The following is a 22161-nucleotide window of genomic DNA, read 5'->3' as shown; positions in this document are numbered from 1 at the left end:
AAATCTCATCCTGCTCTGGCTGGCATGCGTGTTATTCAAAACCCAGTTGGAATTGACATACGCATTTCATTTCTCAGAGTTCCTTCCAAGGGCAGAGAGAAATATGGAAAGGTTCCATTTTGAGAAAAAGAGAGAAAATGAGAGACCATAGCAGCTCACTACAGCTCTGCAGTTGAACCTTTAGACGGCTTAGGCCCACACGTCTAAAACATGAGCACAACAGTATCAGATGGAAGATTTTCATAGATAGTATCATGCTCATGCAAGCTTTCAAATCTGGACCCCTGGACCTGAGACGCATGATGTAAGAAGGAGAGGAAGATGACAGTGAAAGGAAAGGAAACTGGAAGAGAGAAATCTTGCTTGGATTCAAAACCATTTGGCCACAGATAATAGCTTTCCCAAATTTATGTTCAAGATCTGTTTTGAATGACTAACAGACCAATCACAGACTTCCCACAGGGTTCATGTGCATGAGGAAGTGTGCACAGGATTGCAGCCTAATTTACTCAGCAAGAAGGGGATGAAGGATTTGGACTGGAATAGAACTAATGCATTTGAATGAGTGGAGGAAAGTAGGGTTAATAGAGACATCTTCAGAAAAACCCTGCTTTTTCTTAGCCCAACTTCACAAAAACCTATCTCACAGTAAATCTTTGTCAGTCTTCTAAGGCGCCACAATATTCTTTGCAGTTTTCTTAGGTTTTCCTTCTTCTATTCTCCATGCTCTGTTTAACTTCTAAGCACCTAAATATCTAGCAAGCTATTACTGTACAATTGCTATTACCCATTTTGAATCTGTTGGGCAGTGCACATTTAGACAAATAAAACAGGCAGGAAAGCAAAACTATGTAGGCTAGATCAGCTGGCTTTGAACTCAGCTAAACATTTGCCATTGCAAAACAAGGTCAGCCCCTCTTAGGTGCATAAGATATTAACAAATATTTGTAAATGTGTGTAGGATATAGTGTTCTTTTTCATACTGTAGCACTTCCAATAGGGAAAATATCTCCAGGAAGCAAAGAAGTTATCCATCCAGCAACACAGACTGCTACAGAATCACACAACTTATGTATTCAACATCTCTAGTCTTTTAGTATTGTGCTACTGGGATGTAAAGCTACACAGACTACTTAATGAAACAGAACTCATCTCCTGTCCCTGTACCTCTAAGAACACAATTGTCACGCCAAATGTTGATTGCTTTGTGGGCAGAGGTGGTTAGAGAGAAATCTGTTTTTCTCCAAGCTGTCTTGCATAGTCTGCAACCGTATTTATCTCTGCATAAGCCCATAACAGCAGCAGAAGCAGCAGCAGGTGTTGCTGAGGCATAACAAGAGGGAGAGGTCAGTGTGGTGCAAACACACAGCTAGAGCCAATCCGGTGTTCCTGTCGATGTGTCTGCACTATGCCAACCTCGGCACCTCCTTGCCCCTCCCTCTCTTGGGGCACTGCAGCAATGCCAGCACTGGGACATCAGGTAAGTGCTGCTGTCCAGCCAGCCACTGCTAGCTATCAGTACCAAAATTTGGGAACTGGGTAGGGGAGCAGCACCGGGTTGCAAATGACACAGGAAGCTGCCTTATATCAAGTCAGATCATTGGTCCATCTAGCTTAGTCTATGCTGACTAATAGCAGCTCTCCAGGGTTTTGGGCAGGAAAACTTCCCAGCCTTACCTGGAGAATGCCAGGTACTGAACCTGGGAGCTTTTGCATCCAAAGCATGTGCTCTATCACTGAGCAATGGCCCTTCGCATGATGCATTTAAGGAAGACACTTGATTTGCCTTCAGAGGGTTCTAAGCCCCACCCCCAAAGTGCCCCCAGCCTTCTTGAAAGGTAAGTTTTCTTATAGAAGAAAAACAACAACAGAGTACTGTGATTTATCAGTGGGGACAGCCAGAGACATTGTTGTACTAGAGGCAAAAAATCCAGAGCGCGCCTCACAATGGTAAAAATATAATAAATGAAAATGACCAATCATTTGCTAGTGGCCCGTTAACCTTCTGATTCAGCTTGCCTAATGGTAGTGCCGGTCTTGCTATCATTGGGTTTGATCCAGATGAAGTTAGTCGAACTAGATTTTCATTTATTTTAATGGAACATGATTTTTTCATGTTGATTTCAGTGATAAATGTGCAACTAACTTAGTTTGAATCCAGCCTGTTTAAGTTAATCAAATAGTGAAACTTATTATATTTTTAAAACATTTTAATTCAGTGACAAGAGACAAACTGATAAACTGGGGGGGGGGGGGGAATCTATATCTTATGTTGCTTCCAGTGGGGAAGGAGGATGAATTTATGCCTTTCCAGGCAATAAGGTATGAGCAAAATTACCGCCATTAGATCAGAATGCTCGCCTCATATTTTGGGCAGAATTTAACACCCACTCTGTGAGTACACAAGGTACAAAACCATTGGAAGGACAAGTTCCTAATGCTGAAGAGTCATTCTGTTAGTGCTCCTGTGGTTTTGAATCTGTTCTCAGTTGCACAACTGGGAGGGAAAAAAACCCAAGCAAAGCTGACGTCAGTGGAGTTGCAATTATGTAAAGTGGGGTGAAAATGGAACAGGGGACGCTAGTGATTATTTCCAACTGCTGTATAATGTTAGTTCTCCCAGGAGGCAAAGGAGCAAACCCTGCAGTGCTTTATCAAGGCCTCTCCTGGTGGTTCACAGATACTTTTGCCATTTGAAGTGTTTTTGAAGGGCTCAGATTCTCTTTTGGCAAGGTCTGCGGGGATCCAGCAGTAACATTTATATAATGCCACGCACTGGCTGCACATATAAAAACTTCCTCACTTTCCCAGGGGTGCAGTTCAGATTAATTGGTTGCTACTTCCATTTTCCTCCAGGGTTTTAAGGGTCAATTACTTACCCTCCTGAGGAATGATGCGAAGAGTTACACTAAGACCAGCATCTTTAATTAGCTTCACAATATCTGCATGAGGCATGTTAATAATAGACTGGCCGTTCACAGCTAAGATCCGGTCTCCGACTTTGAGCTTTGCGCAGCGATCAGCGGGGCTTCCATCAATTATCCGGCCTATTTTATGGGGTACAGCTAGAAAAGAAAAGGAAATATATATATACCCGCACAGTTAACCTAAAACGGTAGTCGATACAAGATAGCAGGTACAAGGAAGTAAACTAATGTTTGCATGTAGGCAAAATGGGTTCCAGTGGGAAATGTCTAGACGGTCTTACTGTGCTTTGTAATCAGCTGCAGCATCCAGCTCTCTCTCTCCCCCCCCACCGAATGCACGTCCACTTCAGTGTGCTTGGGTTTCTGTCTAAAATCTCAACAGCTAAATCAGCATTATTGGAGCTTATGCCGATAACAAAGTAAAGTATCCACCATCAGTTTGGAAGTCATGACATTCATTAGGGATAAGTCTTCTTTTCAAGATTAACCAGGAGACAATGTCTTTCCTTTACTGCATTTCCCCTTTGCCGTCCGTTTAGTTGACTAAAGGTCAATTGGAAGAGCAGAGATTCAAAGGTCTTTACATTTTTTTTACTTTTTGGTTTAGGAAATTTCTACTCCACCCTTTCTCATTGCCAACACACCCACACCCACCCACAGAGTGGTACCTCGGGTTATGAACTTAATTCGTTCTGGAGGTCCGTTCTTAACCTGAAACTGTTCTTAACCTGAAGTACCACTTGAACTAATGGGGCCTCCCGCTGCTGCCACGCGATTTCTGTTCTCATCCTGAGGTAAAGTTCTTAGCCTGAGGTACTACTTCCGGGTTAGAGGAGTCTGTAACCTGAAGCGTCTGTAACCCGAGGTACCACTGTACACACACACACACACACACACACAGTGGTACCTCGGGTTACAAACTCTTTGGGTTACAAACTCCACTAACCCGGAAGTAGTACCTCGGGTTGAGATAAAGGAGCACTCCCAAACTACACAACTGCTCTTTCACAGGTATTGTAACCCCACCTGTTAAGTTGTGGGCGAACATAGCAGACGACACAGCGATTTCTCCAAAGCAGCTCTTTATTTTGTAAGCTGGACAGAACTGAACAGCAAACAGCTCAGCCGGTCTGCTTTTATAGGCAGGCGGCTGTCAACATTGTAGCAACAACAACCCAGGGTTTCCCGCCTAAAATAACTGACGTGGACCTGAGTGAAAACTATCTACAGTATCCCCCTGCTGGCCCAGGGTGAGAACTTCAGTACATAACACCACCCAGGACTGATCATGCTGGGTATGACACAAAGTTGTCCAATGAAAAAGCTTATGATTGTCCTCTGCTGATTCCTCTTACGGTACGATGCAAATGAGGAGGTAAAATTAAACAAATATGGAATGCTTGTAAATATTGCACAAAGAGGCAAGCATCCCAAAGCTAGTTTGAGAGAAAAAGCATATTGAAGGCAATAGGTAACTAGACATTGCAGGCAAAACCTAAGATTTGTTAATTTCTCTTATATATATGAAGCACTGATTTGTGAACAGAAAACCCAGGGTCACCTTTGCAGTATGCAGTGTGTTGCATCACAACCAGGCCACATACACCACAGAATGGCTTTCCATGCCTAACCTGGGAGCATCGAGCAACTTATTTTCCTCCAGGGCTCTGCATGCTCCTGTTTATTCCAGCAGCCTGTGTGCCAGGACCGCAGGTGATGCCTCTAGATACTTTTAGGAGAGACCTGGAAGGACTTGAGAAGCTCCCAGCCATAGTGGGGCAGGCCTGCAAAGCAGTAATGCTGCAGGAGAGGTCAGGACTACTGTAGCTTCTACGTGGCACCTCTTCATGCTGTTTTACATGTGTAGGCACAACAGGATTGCACCTTTGGTCCTTAGAATGAAACAAAAACATGGACAAATGAATAGAGATTTTGTCACTAGGGTAGAGATTTCTTCACAAGGGGCTAGATCCAAATGTTCCTTCCCTCTAATAGAAAGAGCTTCTCTGCTGGAAGAAGGGAATGTCTGGATTCAACCCAAGTTCAGAAAGTCTATCCATTTTTACATCTAAACCTGTTGATGTTAACCGTTAGATTAAAAATGAAGTGTCAAGTTGGACGCTTTGCAACATAATTCACCACTGCCCCATGCTAAAACACTTCCTCAGCCAATATCAGGAATACAACTTCTGAAACTTGCTGATGAACTATAGTTTTATTTTCAAGCAAAAAGTGCTTTCATAGGGCTTTTTTCAAGAAACAAAATAACGATGCATGGCTTTTAGTACAGAATTAATTCCTTCTCATTAATTTCTAGTGCTTTAGTATTTGAAGCCCTTTTAATTAAGCAAATTGTAATTTGATTTAATGCTCTGCTTTACAGACACACTTAAGGAAATGCAAGAAAGTCTGGATATTTGCAAATTATTCAATTTAAAATAAAACAACAATATGTGAACTCTAAAAAACCCTATTGATTTATTAATTCTAAGATCTAAGCTGAAACAGATTTACTGGACAGGCAAAATAGCCTGTAGTAGCCACAGATTTTAGTCAGCCAGGGCTTCCTTTGTCCTGTACTACTGTGAACTCAAAAGACTGGGGAAAACCTGACCACTATACAGTGGTACCTCGGGATGTGAACGGGATCCGTTCTGGAGCCCTGTTCGCATCCTGAATGGAACGTAAGACGCAACAGCGCATCTCCGTGTGTGCAGGTCGTGTTTTGCCGCTTCCGCGCATGACGTCATTTTGAGCGTCTGCACATGCGGCGAAACCTGGAAGTAACACGCTCCGTTACTTCCGGGTTGCCACAGAGCGCAACCCGAAAGTGCTCAACCTGAAGCACATTCAACCCGAGGTATGACTGTAGTTAGGCATGTACTGAGTACAGTTTGGATTGGCTATTTCCAGTTTTTAGGAGGCAGTTACAGTCACATAATGAAGTGCCGTGTTCAGCCCAGCAGCAGCAAATGAGTATTATCCTACAAGCTTTATCATTCATCCTGGGCCATTCAAATGTGCAAATCAAAAGGTTGTGCTAATGTGTTCTAAGAGTCAATGAAAATTTATATGGAGGCATTGCTAGGGCTGCCATATATTTGGATGGTTTGCCTAAAAACAAACCAACAGGATGTCCTGGTTTTTACTTTTTTAAACATGGCAAGCCTAGGCATTGGTACAGAACTGGTTTTGATCACCTCTCAAATGCACATGGGAGAAATCACTTGTTTGTAAATACCACCATGTTAACATCTCCTTGCATCTGTTTTAAGATGAATGAAATACCCCAGTTACTGGTGTTTGTAAAACTTCTGTTTCATGCTCTGCATTTGTTGATGACCAATTCATCCATCCATTAACTGCAAAAATTATATGCTTCTTTGCTTCTTCTTCTTCTTTTTATTAAAAAAACCACTTTTTGCAATGTATCTTCCTACCCCTTTTATTTACTGTTGTTCCCCCCTCCTTTTCTATTTCCTGTGTCTGCACATGTATTGTTCCCTTGGATTCTTAAAAAAACCCAACCCAAAACCAAAACTAAAAGCAGCCTCAGAGATTTGCAGTATTGAGCAGAGGACCAGCAGGAATAGATTTACAGAGGGCAGGAAGGGCAGTTCAATTCTTTCTCCTCTGGCAATTTTTCCAGTCAATATCCCCACTTCCCAGCTGCTTTTCACTCTGCCGGAGAAAAGATAATGGTAGCCGCAGCTATTCCTGTAAGAGCAGAAAAAGCTAAGGAAATGAATTCTGAGCAGTAAAATGGCTGGATGGGAAAGGATTAAGCAAGCCCTTCCCCTACCATCCCAGGCTGCTTACGGCTTTAAAATAAGCTACCATAAGAGTAGGGGACTCCTGCATGTTTACATGTAGTTTCAGTGCCATTTACATTGTCATTTGTTTACTCCTACTTATTCCCATAATTAAGATTTCCGGAAGAAATATCAATAATGATATGCAGATGACACAACCTTGATGGCAGAAAGTGAGGAGGAATTAAAGAACCTTTTAATGAGGGTGAAAGAGGAGAGCACAAAATATGGTCTGAAGCTCAACATCAAAAAAACGAAGATCATGGCCACTGGTCCCATAACCTCCTGGCAAATAGAAGGGGAAGAAATGGAGGCAGTGAGAGATATTACTTTCTTGGGCTCCATGATCACTGCAGATGGTGACAGCAGCCACAAAATTAAAAGACGCCTGCTTCTTGGGAGAAAAGCAGTGACAAACTAGACAGCATATTAAAAAGTAGAGACATCACCTTGCCAACAAAGGTCCATATAGTTAAAGCTATGGTTTTCCCAGTAGTGATGTACGGAAGTGAGAGCTGGACCATAAAGAAGGCTGATCGCTGAAGAATTGATGCTTTTGAATTATGGTGCTAGAGGAGACTCTTGAGAGTCCCATGGACTGCAAGAAGATCAAACCTCTCCATTCTTAAGGAAATCAGCCCTGAGTGCTCACTGGAAGGACAGATCCTGAAGCTGAGACTCCAATACTTTGGCCACGTCATGAGAAGAGAAGACTCCCTGGAAAAGACCCTGATGTTGGGAAAGATGGAGGGCACAAGGAGAAGGGGACGAGTTTGACCAAACTGCGGGAGGCAGCGGAAGACAGTAGTGCCTGGCGTGCTCTGCTCCATGGGGTCACGAAGAGTTGGACACGACTAAACAACAACAACTTATTCCCATTTCAAAAATGCATAGAGCATTTTTAAACAAATTCTCTGCACGAGGGGAAAAAAGTACCATGAGGAAGGTTCCGCCTAGCCTCTTCCCTGCCATGTGCATCCTTTCACACTTGGAATAGGAGGAACACTGATGGTATAAATTGCAGCCTCAAATACTAACAGTCAGTGCATATATTAATTACCATAACGCTAATGAACCTCTCTTCTGTATTAATCATGTCTCTCACACTTCTACAAACCATTATAGACTTAGAGACCTTTAGCTGCTGTCAGGGGCTCAGGAGCAGAAGCACAGGGGAGAGAGGAAATGGAGAGCGAAGGAGAGGAATCCGAGGGGAGCGTAGGGGAGTATGACAGTGACCCGAGAGATTCCATGAGCTTCTCCAGCGAATCAGAAGATTCCCAGAAGGGGGTGCCGATGGTGAGGGCAAGGGGGGTCCCAGGGGGGACGCACCAGAAGCAAGGGGCCAGCGGGGACTCCCAAGGCAGCAGCGGGGGATCAGGACCAGCTCCCCCACCAGAGCGCAGTGGGGGGGAAGAGTCACATGTGTCAGGACCAGCGTCTCCTCCAGCGGGGAGAGAAGATGAGTCAGGGCTGACCACGCCTCCATCGGAAAGTGGGGAAACGGAGGGGAGGTCAGTTCCAGCTAGCCTCCCCGAAGGAGGGAGCAGTGACAGCAGTGTAACGGTCAGAAGGAAAGTGGGAGGCTGGGCGCGCGCGCCAAGTTCAAATGTGCAGGCGCGCGGGACAGCAGAAAACCCGGATTGGGAGCCAGGTCCTAAAGCCCGACGGAGGGAGGGGGAAGAGTCAGGGGACTCAGCGTCAGAGGAGTCTAGGAAGGGTGAGACTCCGACTAGCAGGCGGACCCAGAGGAGGAAAGAACAAAGGAAGAGGTGGAGCAAGGCTAGAATCTTAAACTGGTGTCAGGGGGGAGGAGATTCAGACGGAGCTTCGGTGGTCTAAAGTTTGAGACGTAGTGCTGCACGCTGCGGCTGTGGAAGTGAAACTGAACTTCAATAAAGACTTTTATACTAAACAACGAAGCAGCGTTGGTCCTCTGTGAGCTGGGACCTCGGGCAGCTCTGACAGCTGCCTATTATATGAGCTGCCATTTCCAGGTGTGGTCTCCAATCGAAAGGAGCTTGCAGTCAGTTCCGCAGACCCCAAGAGACTCTACTCCTTTCATTCCCTGACAGCACATTCGCTGCCACCATACATGGCGTCTCAAATGGCTTCTGAAATTCAGAAGAGCTTCGGAAGCAATTTCTGAAGTAAATAAAGTACAGAATGAGGCAGAGCATGGGAAAAACCAATTGGTAAAGTGATGCCCTTTTGTATGTCCAAAGGGGCTCGCTGGACTGGAATCAGAACAAAAGGCAGTTTTGAAATGGGGAAGTTCAGGCGAAATGTTATTACCTATTCTTCAATAACAGAAAAAGTGGAATATCCTATTTTATGCTGCAGCTAATTACATATATTTGGTGTGAAGATATCTATCATCTATCTATCTATCATCTACTTATTGATATAGATATGTACCACATACACACAGACATAATACATATCTATGTCTATGTATATAATTTCATCTCTACAGGTCACCCAACTTCCATCATGGAACTGAAAGGGCCATACATAGGATTCCCGGACAATCTCTCCCATGTAGACACTCACCAGGCCCAGAGCTGCTTAGTACCAGCAAGATGACTGCATCACATGCCCTCAGACCATGAGGCACTTCAGTCCAATGATCTTTTGAAGCTTCTTCCTTATGAAGGCCACTTTTGTGGAGTTCCATAAGGACTAAGGGATATTTCTTCAGAGCTGTGTCCTTCATTGAAGGGTAGAGCACCCTCTCACTGTTTTACATCATGGGATGAAAATCTCCCAAGGTTTCAATGTGCTATTTTAACCCTCACCCCAAAATCTCTGCATGGTTTTATTGAAGGGAACTACAAGAAAAATAAGAACAAAACAATAAAATATTACAATATAAAAAATGCTGAGTTGTTAATATATTCTTGTTTCCCTCCAAATTTGCATGCAGAAAGTTAGAAGAAACACTGGGTGCTGAAGAAAACACCGTACCTTTCTGTTTCTTCTTCTTTTTAAAACAAAAATTATTTCTCTTGACAGAAAATCACTAAACTCATACTGAGCTCCGGCTAATATCACAGCATGCCCCCAGAAAGCACTGATCATTACAAGCTGGTGTCAGTGACAAATAATGTTTCTCACTTTTACAAGTACTGTGTCTTTTCATCTGTTCTGTATGTATTTCCCCTAACAGCTGAGAGATTGTATTTTGTAAAAAGTCACTTGCCTGTTTTCTCACATTTCTTTTTGTACACTGGGTAAATGTCAGATGCAAACAGGTGAGAGAGAGAGAGAGTGTGTGTGTGTGTGTGTGTGTGTGTGTTGGGGAATCCAAACCTGTATTGTATCTGTACTATAACCTCTGGCAGATAATAACTTCTTACAATAGTTTTGTAATGTAAACAGAAACCGATAGAAAACTAAGCCAACAAACCCTCCTGAGCCAGCTGTCCTTTCCAATATGTTACACAGCTGATCACATGAATATTTATTGTGCCCACAATTCTCCATAGGTGCGAGAGCTTTAATTCAGCTTTAACTCCCAGCATGCCATGATTTAATTGGGAGATATAACACATAACTCAGTATGCTTAGCTTGTTTCCCTTCAGATGCCTCTTTGCCATCTAACACCCACTATCAATCACTCCTGCGGCCTTTTCTTCATGTGTCCTCACCAGTGAAACTCCAGGAGTTGTGGGGCAGCCAGAATATGCGACGTACACAGCTATCAGAGGAAGATGATATGAGAAAATACTGCCTGATGTTCCCTTCCTGTGGACCTTATGTTCCTTGAATAAAGGCTTTATGCCATAGTTCAGGGGTGGCCTGTCCCGTTTTGCCGCCTGAGATGAAATGGGAAGGTGCTGTCTACCTGCCCTGCCAAAGCTTCACTTACCAGGGATCAGGCTTCCAGGAAGGAAGATCTCACTGAACTCTCACAAGATCTCATGAGAGCTCTGCAAGATGTTGCCAGAAACCGCTGCTGCTTCTCCGGCGGCACCCTGCAGGATTCCACCACCTAAAACAGCTGCCTCAGTCCGCCTCATGGGTGAGCCGGCCCTGCCATACTTCCACTGAAACATTTTTGTTAAAGCTATGCTAGATATGATGAAGTGAGGATGGAAGCTGTCCTGTAACCGTATATCCCTCACTCAAGGGTTAAAACCAGTGTAAGGGCTATTTGTGTACATGCAGGACTTTTTTTGGAGGGGTGAGGAGTTCTCAGGTGCAGTGGCAGAGCCAATTTGAAGTCCCTGTTGCTGTGCCCACACTGCACTGAACTCCCTGCTGCCTTGTACCTCTTGGTAGTGACACACAGCATTGGGAAGCCAGGAGAGCAATGTTGCCCTGCTTGGGCTGCCCCACTGATTGTTTTCAGCCCAGCATTCTCTTTTGGGCAACCTAATGAGGGTCCCATGCCAGAGGCAAAAGCAGACAGAGCAACGAGTGCCAGTTTGTACAGTGGGCTAGCTTCTGCACACACTCCCTGATATCCTCCACCCAGGCCACCAAAATGCATTATCAACATTCAAGGACACATTTCAGCCACTTCACATTTCAAGGAGTAGGGGTGGCAAGGGATATGACCTGGGGAGAGGAAGTGTGTCCTAAGGAGATTTCCGAGGGTCAGACTTGGAGGGATGCATTTGACGCTCAGGCCTGAGGTTCCCCAACCCTGTTCTAAAGAGGCAGGGACCAGAATATCTGAAGGACTGCTTCCTCTCACATGAACCTGCCTGCCAGTTGCAGTTATCACCTGAAGCACTGCTCTCTGCCCTGCTGCCATATTGGGCATGTTGGACAAGGTTTTTTTGGTGGAAGTAGCCCAGTTATGAAACACTTCCCTGAAGGAAGTGTGACTGTCTTTAATAGTTTTTAGCAGAGGGAAACGTTTTTATTTCATGAAGCTTCTAAGGATTTGTAAATGATGCTTTAATACTCTTCTTCATAGCTGTCAACTTTCAGATTTGAAAATAAGGGATCAGCAGCCTTACCTGTCCAGGGGCCAGTCTACGGGATATCTAGCAATCTGGGATAGCAGCGGGAAGCAACGGGAAATGGCGCTGAAATAAGGGAATTTAACACAAAAAAGGGAAGGTTGACAGCTATGCTCTTCTTTTGATGATGCTTCTATGTATACCCTTTAAGATTTTCCTGCTCTCGGTTCTTACTGTGTTAAGGTATTTGTTGCAAACTGCCCTGAGGGCTCTCTTGAGAGTGCAGAGGTATTGGGTAACTATTTTAAATAAATAAACCATATCAAATCCACCAATCTCAGTGGCAGGAAACAGGTGAGCTAGACCCCACAGCTCCTTGTTGCTATGCATCTGGGAAAGGCATGGCTGGAAGCTGCCTATGCCCTGGGAGGATTTGTTTTGGAGGCGGAGGCCCTGGGATTGCTTCTTGTGATTGACGAGGTAGTGGAAGAATGACTGACATTAGTGGAGTGGAATGGATAGCTGGGCAGAGTTAGAGTTGAGTGACTGATAATGTCTGCTGGAGAATGACAGAGTGGAGGCTGGCTGTGACAGACAAGAGAGACTGAGGGGAACACGAGATGGTATTTAATAGAGTTAGGATAGCTGTTATGACACTTCAAGATAGACAGTGATGTTTAATCAGGAAACTAGCAGTGTAAGAACTCTGTAGAGAAATATTACTTGTTCTGAATGTTCTGTTCCTTAATTAAATCTATGTTTCTGTTTAACTCTCTGGGTTCTGGCCTTGATGGATCCCAAGGCAGGAGTGGCCACCAGGGAGTCTGTGTGTGTGTGTGTGTTTGCGCTGTGTACAAGGACAGGGCAGGTCTGGGGCAAGGCAGCAGCGAGGCCAGAGTAGTGCTGCCCCACTGGCCCTGTCCCAGCCTCACTGCTACTGTGCCCCATCCCCACACCATCCCAATACATGGCAGCAATGCTGGCTGCTGGGAGGCCAGGCCTGCAGCTGCTTCTGTTTATCTCATTCCACATATTTGGTGTAGATGTGCTTGAGTCATGATGTAAAAGGAGAGTCCTACTGCTTTCTCTACGCCTGTAATATTCAGGAAAGCGAAAAGGAGGCACTTCTTCACACTGTGCAAAGTTCAACTATGGAACATGCTCCTAAGGGGGGCAATGATGGCCACCAAATGGTAAGGCTTTAAAAGAGGGTTAGGCAATTTCATGGAGGACAGGGCTATTGATGGCTACCAGCCATGGTGGCAATGTTCAACCTCCACTGTCAGAGGCAGTATGCCTCTGAATGCCCGTTTCTGGGAGTTGCACGTGCGCAGAGTGCTGCTACGCTCATGCCTAGCTTACAGGCTAGCTTGGGCTGCAATAATAATAATAATAACAATAATAATACAAGCATCTGTCCAGCGACTGTGAGAACAGGATGCTGGACTAGATGGGCTATTGGCCTGATCCAGCAGGCTTATCTTATGTTTTTAGTAGGTGGTGGCAGCAAGCACTCTGAGAGAAGTCTACACCCTGTGTGATAGCTGAGGACTGGACATCGTGGCCACTTGAGGACAGGCCCTTGCAAGGGAAAGCCACATTACTTTTTCTGATAGGCAATATGCTCTTCTATTTTGCCTGCTTCCCATAATGGGCTGGCCATTGAAGGAGACCTGCTCTGGCTCACCTACTTTCCTCATGGCTGTCACACCTCCCTTCTTAAATTATTGAGCATTTATGTGACTGGACTTGGTGCCAGGCTACCAAGTAAGAAATTAGAGAGGGAGGCAGACCCTCTGGACTCGTCAAGGCTCATGATCTGGAGACAGACAGGCAGGTACCAACTGGGCAGGTAGTCAAGCCAGGTGTCAGGGAATTGCAGGCAGAGAAGGGGGAGAAGGGGGAGAGAATGGGCACTTACAGAGATCCGGTGCCTTTAATTAGCAGCTGCTCTTCCTCGGATGAGGAAGGAGACAAAGGGCAGTCAGGAGGCAATGAATCTGAGAGGGGGGAACCATTTCCGAGGCCCAGCCACTCTCGTAGCAGAGGAAGGAGGGGGGTTGGACTCCGGAAATGGGTTTGCTGGGGGAAGAAATGGAAAAACACTTCAGTCGAACCAACTGACCCATCGTGATGGTGTCGTTCTTTGAACTCTTGTAAATACTTTGAAGAAACCAATAAATCTCTGTAAATATGGCTGGATTCCCGAACTCCGTTAGCACTCACAACTCATTCCTGACACCAGGAAGAGGCTAAGGAGTAAACGGGGACAGGTAGTCTGGAACAATGCCTGAGTGAGTTGCTTAGATGGAGGAGCCAAACCAGAGTCAGATGCTTTATGGGATCAGGCAGAAGCCAATTGGTCCCTTTAGTCACCTGACCTCTGGCTGCAGTGGTTGCACTGAAGTGCAACTCATATCTCCCTCCTCTGGCAAGATCCCATGAGGATGCAAAGAACCAGGCATCTCCCAGTTCAAGTCCCCTCAGCACGTCACCTTGTTTCCAATGCCCAGGCCTACAAAATTCCAATAATACAAGGAGAAAGCTGGTGCTGATAAAACCTTTTTAAAATGCACAAACTAATCTTGCTTACTGTTCTGTCCCAAAGGTTACCTCCTATGTGGGTATTTCTTGGGCTGTACTTATTCATGGCAGCTCTAACAATTGCAAATAAAACTGCAGGACTCTATTTGAAATCCTAAGACCAGGGAGACAATGTCTACCTGACATTACAGACAATTCTCTTTTCATACTGGTATTTTCAATGAATTCTCCCCTTGGCTGGCTTGCAGTGAATACATTAACATTTTTACTGAACATATTTAAATATTTATTCTTCGCTTCCTTTGTTTAATGCTATGGCACACCATGTAGGGTAAAAAAAAGAATGGCTGGTTGGCTGGTTGCTCTGAAAGCTTGCTTGTGAAAATGTCAACAGCGTTGGCTGTCCAATAAATGATCAGCTGCCAGGGCTCAGGGACCTACTGGGTTATTTTTGCTTATATTACTCTCTATAGTGCTGTGCAACACTGAGATGCTACATAAGGAACTAATAATAATAACTTTTTTTATTTTGTAAATAAAACAAGCATACATTAAATGGCAATAGTATTTGCAGTAACAGTTGCTATGTTGCTATTTTAGTCTACTGTGAAAGCAACGCAACATCTCCTTCCTGGCATCTCATATGAGGTGGGCCATAGCTCAGCTGCACAGTGCAGGCATTGCCCGCCAAAGGTCCCAAGTCTAACCCCTGGCATCTCCAGGTAGGTCTTGTCTGAAGGCCTTCAATTGGTGTTAGCCATGGGATCTGCCACAATTGGTAGTAGCGGTGGGATCCGCTTCATGTGCTCATTAATTTTAATAGACCTCTTATGAGTAAAACTAAGTTGAATACCAACCAATTACTTTAGAAAATCAATACAAGTCTAAAAACCATGTGGTTCAGTTTTGTACCTCTTCCCACAATACAGTCATACCTCATGTTGCGTTAGGTTGATGTTGTGTCTTTTCGGCTTGTGAACGCATTAAACCTGGAAGTGTATACTTCTGCGCGCTTTACGCATGTGCAGAAGCGTTCTGCGTACTTCGCACATGCCTAGAAGCACTCTATCGTACTCTGCACTTGCGCAGAACCGCCACTCTAGTTGTGGACTTTTTGGAGTGTGAATGGCACCCCGGAATGGATCACGTTCGCAACTAGAGGTACCACTGTATATATTATTTCAGGCATAAGCAAACTCGGCCCTCCAGATGTTTTGGGAGTACAACTCCCATCATCCCTAGCTAACAGGACCAGTGGTCAGGGATGATGGGAATTGTAGTCTCAATACATCTGGAGGGCTGAGTTTGCCTATACCTGTATTATTTAATAATACACTTATAGCATAATCCTATGCTTACTCACCCAGACTATTATCCTCTGTATTCAACAGGGCCAGGAAAACTGGGGACAGGATGGCTAAAGCCCCTTCTCCCTCTCTGATTTAAAAGCCAATTACATCACTAAAGCCCTCACTTCTAACTGGCTGGTCCTGGTTGCCAGCCTAATCCTCTGATGGCTACTGCTCACAGTTATTTAACTTAAAAGATGAACGCACTTCAATTTACCCTATCCATTTGTGTGTGTAGAGGAGGTTTAATCACCTCAAATTGTTTCCCAACTGCCTGGCCCAGTTTTAAATGTCCCAGTGACGACGATTTTCTGCAGTCCATGGGCAGCTGACCCAGAAAGTCACGCTTTGCTCTTGACAGTCCTTTGAAAAGTGGAATAGCTAATAATGTTGCTGATGAATAATAATAATAATCCGAAAAAACTCTGCACAAAGACCCAGTCAGATGCTGCTATATGGAAGGGAGGTGAGTGCTGAAATACAGTGGGCACAATCCAGAGAAAGTTAACCATGAAATCAATGGGACTTAAGTGCTTAACTGTGGATTTAAATCCCATTGGTTTCAACTGAACTTAAGCTCACTTAGGTTTCTCTTGATTGCATCCAGTGGCATCTTCCAGCCTAGTCCTCTTGGAATTCAAGTAGCTTAAGGCTTAAAATGGCTCTGTGAGCAGCAACAGCCCCAGTAATTTCTCAAAACATCGTACTTCCATCAAGGGAACTGCAAAAAAACAAAGAAAAACCCACAGCAAATTTCCACAATGAAATCAAGCCACACCTGCTGTTCAAATTAACATATTAAGTAAAATTAGATAATAGTCACAGTAATAATATCTATCTGATTGTTGTTTAGCCTCTTTTGAGGGCCACTCACTTCCCATGTTACAATTTAAATTTGAAGGTTATCCAGCAAGTGGCTACTGTTTAAAATACCATTTCAACAATATTGTTTAAAATTTATTTATTTGCTTCACAGGTAACCCGTAGGAGCACGGGTCAACATTTATCATGCCAGAAGACTCAGCGTATTCAACTGGCAATATGCTTCTTCTTTCTTTGCAGAATGCCTCAATGAATGTCAGGTAGGGTTGCTATTTCCAAAAGCTGTCGCTTTCTCCTATATCTTAGGCAAGTGAAAATCACTTTGGGGGCCATTTTTGTAAAAAAAAATAAAAATAATCATCTCAGAAACTTTTGGGTTTTCCTAAAAAAACTCAACAACTTTCAGGGTTTCCTGGTTTTTACTTTTTGAAATAAGGCAACCTTAGTTTCAGTTTCTCATTTGTCTAGTCTTAAACAACCAGACTCTTTTTAGTCCGGTTGTTTGATGTACACAGTGCTTAATGCCTTATTGACAGTTTTATTATTTCAGAGCACAGCCTAACAAGGAGACAAAACCATACAAATAGAATCTCTAAATCATGGGCAGGAAACATTTGAAAGAGAGAACTGTGTGAAATAATTGGTCTCTTGACCCAAAGCACGCAAGGATATACGACTTTATATATATATTTTTAAAAGATATTTATTGAGTTTTTCCACCTTTATACATTAAAAAATCAAAAAAACAAAAAACAAAAAAGTTAAAAACACATAAAGTTTACAATCCTTATTTTCAATAACATATTTCCCTGACTTCCCCACACCTCCCCTTCTTATATTCCAATTCAAATTGTTAATTCAACAAGTTCTTGTCCCCAATTTTTGACCTTTTTATATTTAATTCATTTTAAAAAAACCAATTTTAACTTATAAACATCAGTATTTAAACATCAGTGCTCATTCTTAAAACTTTTTTCTAAAGTCGACCCAAATTCCCTTCCACGAACTCCCCAATTTCCATACTAATAACAAAACAAAATGAAAAAAAAAAAAACAGATTATAATTCTGCACCCTTTGGATTCCCAACCCCCCCCCCCTTTCCCGGTTTCAATCCCCAACAGCCTGGAGACCTCACGTCCGAGGCTCTTAATTCTCTCTCAATTCCTCTCTGCTGGTTTTTTTGGTAGTCCTTAATATTAAACACCAGATCTCGGAGAAGCTCTGTCCCGATAAGGTCCATATTTCTTCCAGCCAGACCTCCATACTTAAAAGTGGAGCCTGAATCTTGTTTCTTACTCCTTTTAAGTCCAAATGTCCCAAAAGCTCCAACTTTCACCTTAATCAAATTTGTAATCCATAGGTCTTCAGATCTCCACATAAGGAGATCTCTCCATTCTTCAATCTTCAATTCAAAACAGATTTTCATCATCCAGTACTTATTTTCCTTTGTAGCCATCATGTCAGGCCTCTGGCTCTCCTTTGTCATCTGCAACATTACATCTCCTCCTTCCTTTTCCTCAGAAACAACATATATCTCTTTCTCCACACTCTCAAATCTTTCAAGTTTCTCTTCTTGTCCAGCTGCATGGACTTCATGAGTCAAGTCCTTATCAAATTCAATGGATTTGTTTACTGTTAAGTCCAGAGTTGCAACATTTGTAGCCAAAACATCAATTTGGCCTTGTAACTTTCCCAAGAGAAGAAACACACTGTCCAATTTAGCTTGAATTTTTACTCCTTCAGCCATTCTTGTAATGTCCCAAAAATCCCCTCTAGAGGGATTTTGGTTACTTTATCTTCCTTCCAGTTCAAATCCAAAAATCAAGTTAGTTTGTATCAGTTCTTCCTTGTTTTCAACAAAATATAACCAAATTGTAGCAAATATATCCAGCACAGACAGCAGAAACAAAGTTCTCTTTTTCCTTCTTGACAGCTAATTTGACAGCTGTCAAACTCTTCTATATCTCCTCAACAGGCTCTCTCGCGGATCACTCCCGGGTTCGGGGGGGTGGCACTTCAGCTCTCAAAATTAGCTCTTATCCTCCAGTGAAATTACTTATACTGCCAAATTGTGAAATTAATGTCTTTTACCCAATAAAGAAGAAGAAATTCTCTCGACCTTAGTTAGCTAGTCCTTGCTTTAGATTATTTATAAGACGGGGAGACGGACTTCCTGTTTGTGCCTTCCCTGATCGTGCCTAATTCAAAAAATTTTTTTTCTTTACAAATCCAATTTCCGTATTACTCACGGGTTGTTGCTTTTAGAGTCCAATTGTTCACAAGAAGAAGTCAGCGCTCTCCGACCATGGCATGCAGCTTCACTCCGCAGGAGAAGCAGTCGACTCTCAGCACCGCGCCGCTCACCCCGTCCCCTGTTCCGAAGCCTTTAAAAAGGCTCCTTTGCGGGTCGGGGGGGCGCAAATGGTGCCCGCCGAGTCACCAGGTTCACAGGCTTCAGCGCCTGTGATTTCTGAGGGTCCCCGCGTCGTCGCAGCGGCAAGACCCGGATCCTGCGGAGCCGATTCCCTCCGGAGCTCGGAGGGAATCCGCCATTAGCCGATGGCGCTAACCCGGAAGTCGATATACGACTTTATAAATGCTGACGTCTATGAATAAATGGAACTCAATGGATTAGCTGCATATACAGTGGTACCTCGGGTTACAGACGCTTCAGGTTTCAGACGCTTCAGGTTACAGACTCCGCTAACCCAGAAATAGTACCTCGGGTTAAGAACTTTGCTTCAGGATGAGAACAGAAATCACGCGGCGGCAGCAGGACGCCCCATTAGCTAAAGTGGTACCTCAAGTTAAGAACAGTTTCAGGTTAAGAACGGACCTCCGGAACGCATTAAGTACTTAACCTGAGGTACCACTGTACAGTTGGCAAAAGGAAGTTTTATAGGATTTTTGTAAAGGAATTGGAACAACAATTGACAGGAAAAAAAATTTACTTACTTATTGTAGATCCAGATTCAGGCCTGTTCAAGGAGCTAATGATAACGAAACCAAACCCTTCATTTTCTTTGCGATGGATGACAACATCGCTTGTTTGCAAGCTGTGCGAAGCAAAGCCCTCTGGGGGTGTAGCATTGCTACTTGATCCAGCATGATTGCTGTTAGCATATGTGGCATAGTCGCTTCTTGGAGAACTGTGGTGCGTAGACACAGAGCCTGGACTCCTGCCATTCTCAGGACACGGTTCTCCTGAAACAGAAATCACACAAAGATAAAGAATCTAGGTTGTCTGTTGACAAAACAGACACTCACCAAACTCAAATCTTTCTGGCTTTCTAGAACACAAAATACGGGGCGTGCTAAACAAAACTGCACCCAGTATAGGAGGACTGGATCTAATAACAGGGATCTACTTTGATAAGGCGGAGGGACGCGGGTGGCACTGTGGGTTAAACCACAGAGCCTAGGACTTGCCGATCAGAAGGTCGGCGGTTTGAATCCCCGCGACGGGGTGAGCTCCCGTTGCTCAGTCCCTGCTCCTGCCAACCTAGCAGTTCGAAAGCACATCAAAGTGCAAGTAGATAAATAGGTACCACCCCGGCGGGAAGGTAAACGGCGTTTCCGTGCGCTGCTCTGGTTCGTCAGAAGCGGCTTAGTCATGCTGGCCACATGACCCGGAAGCTGTATGCCGGCTCCCTCAGCCAATAAAGCGAGATGAGCGCCGCAACCCTAGAGGGGGCCACGACTGGACCTAATGGTCAGGGGTCCCTTTACCTTTACTTTGATAAGGCAGCAAAACAATCAAAGCACCCTTCCTTAAACTACTACATATGATCCAAAATAGAGCCATAGCATTCAGAGCAGGTAATTACTAGTGAGACCTGACTCAATTTAAATCTTGTCTATTGTGGATTTATTTAAATGAATACTTAATCAGTTCTAATTGGACCTGATCCACCCTAATTCTGCCTTAGCAGTACATGGACCACTATAACGTTTCCCCATAGACCAGACTTCTGATGATTCAAATCAGTGACCACAGTTATCACTGATAACAATAGCAAGCAAAGGCAAGTAGAAACATTCTGGCAATGAAGGGTTCAGAAAGCCTGAGACAGGAAAACAGTGGTGGCCTTTTCAGCGACGGCATCCTAGCTCTGGAGTTACCAGAGAGTTCACTTGCATCTTTTTTGTACCATGTGAAACCTTTTTATGTTCCCAGGCATTTAAGATCAATCCACTTTAATTGTGGCCCTTGCTCTAGGTGCTATTCAAGGAGTTTTAAAATGGTTTCATAGGTCTGATTGCTATGGAGTTCAGCTTTTAATTTAAGCTGCTCTAAGAATCCACCTGAAAGCTCAGAATCCAGGTACCATCAGAGCATTGACTGGAAACTATGGAAATTGAGTAATAATCTGAATCGTGTAAGCAATTCCACAACTGCTGCCACACACAGCAGCTCTGCTTCCCCCAGTGAGAGACTAAAACTATATTCTGTGGGGGTGGGTTGCTTATGTTGTGCACATGCTGTACACCGATAGCGCATTAATACTGCTATATAAAATTATATCATTACTAATAATGGGTGTTGAATTCCAAGGAAATGAATCAGACATTTCTTTATCTATCTATGTCTATTAAGTATGTCTAATTCAACACTTAATTCAATATTAAGGTATTTGCCTTCAAACTAGAAAAATTTAAGCAGGCAACCAACAGAGTAATGGGGATCAACTGCTTGACTTCGCTTTTAAAAAGAGAACAGCCTATTCAAAAGATGTTTGTGGACCAGAGGGATTAATTCAGGGGAGATTAATCCCAAATAAGAACCTGTTATCAAATATAGGTTGTCTTACAAAAAGAAAACCTGTCCTTGTACACAGAACTCGAATCCTTAGCTTCACTTACATCGTGGACCAGCCTTCTCTCAACTGGTTAAGAGCATGGGGCTGACAACACCAAGGTCGCAGGTTCGATCCCCATATGGGGCAGCTGCATATTCCTGCCTTGCAAGGGGTTGGACTAGATGATCCTCAGGAACCCTTTCAGCTCTACAATTCTATATACTCCATATACTTTATATTCATACAAATGCAGAGAACATAGAAGGATGGAAGTAGTATTGTATTTATATCTTTGGTGGTCAGCAAAAAGTAAAAAAATAAAATGTGGACAAAACACAGCTCTATTTCTCTGGCAGATCCTTTATTGAAATATTGAAATACTTTATTGTCACTTGAACAACTTGTATGCAGTGAGATTACACGAGCACCCCCACTCAGCTCTCTTAGTCTTAATTCCCCTCGTTTACTGACGCACACCCACCAAACCCGAAAGTCAGTTGCCCCGTTGTTATCTTTTCATTCAGCAGCCTAACAGCCCACGGATAGAAGCTGTTCTTTACCCTGTTGGTGCGACTAATCATGCTTCTATATCTTCTGCCCGAGGGCAGGAGATCAAGAAAGTGCCGGCCAGGGTGTGAATCATCCCTGAGAATTTTCCTCACTCTCCTGAGGCAACGTTCTTTTGCTATTTCATCCTGTGGATTCACAGGACAGCCCATAATATCTTGTGCTGTATTCATCACCCTCTGTAGGCACGTCCTATCAGTTGATGTCAAATCAGCGTACCACACGGTAATGCAGTATGAAAGATTAATTATTGAAGATTAATAATACAGTAAGAGCTACTGAACACACTGCAGCGTAACCCATTCCAGGTGCTAAAATGAAAATGGTACCAGCGAGAGGGAGGTTGGTTCACTATGAACACTCAGAGCTACCCAGCCACAGAAGAGTTTAGACTATGATCCTCTCTCCTCCCTGGTCAGTTCTATA

The 22161-nt window shown here is 43.8% G+C and overlaps 1 protein-coding gene across 26 annotated transcripts in view; it reads right to left on the bottom strand.

Annotated features, from left to right (window-relative positions):
* MAGI2 (membrane associated guanylate kinase, WW and PDZ domain containing 2) overlaps nt 1–22161 on the bottom strand; it is a 616514-nt gene that overhangs the window by 48242 nt on the left and 546111 nt on the right. For all 26 annotated transcript variants that reach the window (XM_053406400.1, XM_053406403.1, XM_053406409.1 and 23 more), the window contains 2 exons: nt 19325–19573; nt 2880–3065 (listed from right to left, as the gene is read on the bottom strand). In XM_053406400.1, the coding sequence (XP_053262375.1) occupies nt 2880–3065; nt 19325–19573 (435 nt within the window). The remainder of the gene's footprint in view (nt 1–2879; nt 3066–19324; nt 19574–22161) is intronic.

The sequence above is a fragment of the Podarcis raffonei genome, chromosome 10, assembly GCF_027172205.1.
Source record: "Podarcis raffonei isolate rPodRaf1 chromosome 10, rPodRaf1.pri, whole genome shotgun sequence".
Classification (NCBI taxonomy): Eukaryota; Metazoa; Chordata; class Lepidosauria; order Squamata; family Lacertidae; genus Podarcis; species Podarcis raffonei.
Note: the sequence above shows the minus strand (reverse complement) of the source record. Positions and strands in the feature narration are given on the sequence as shown.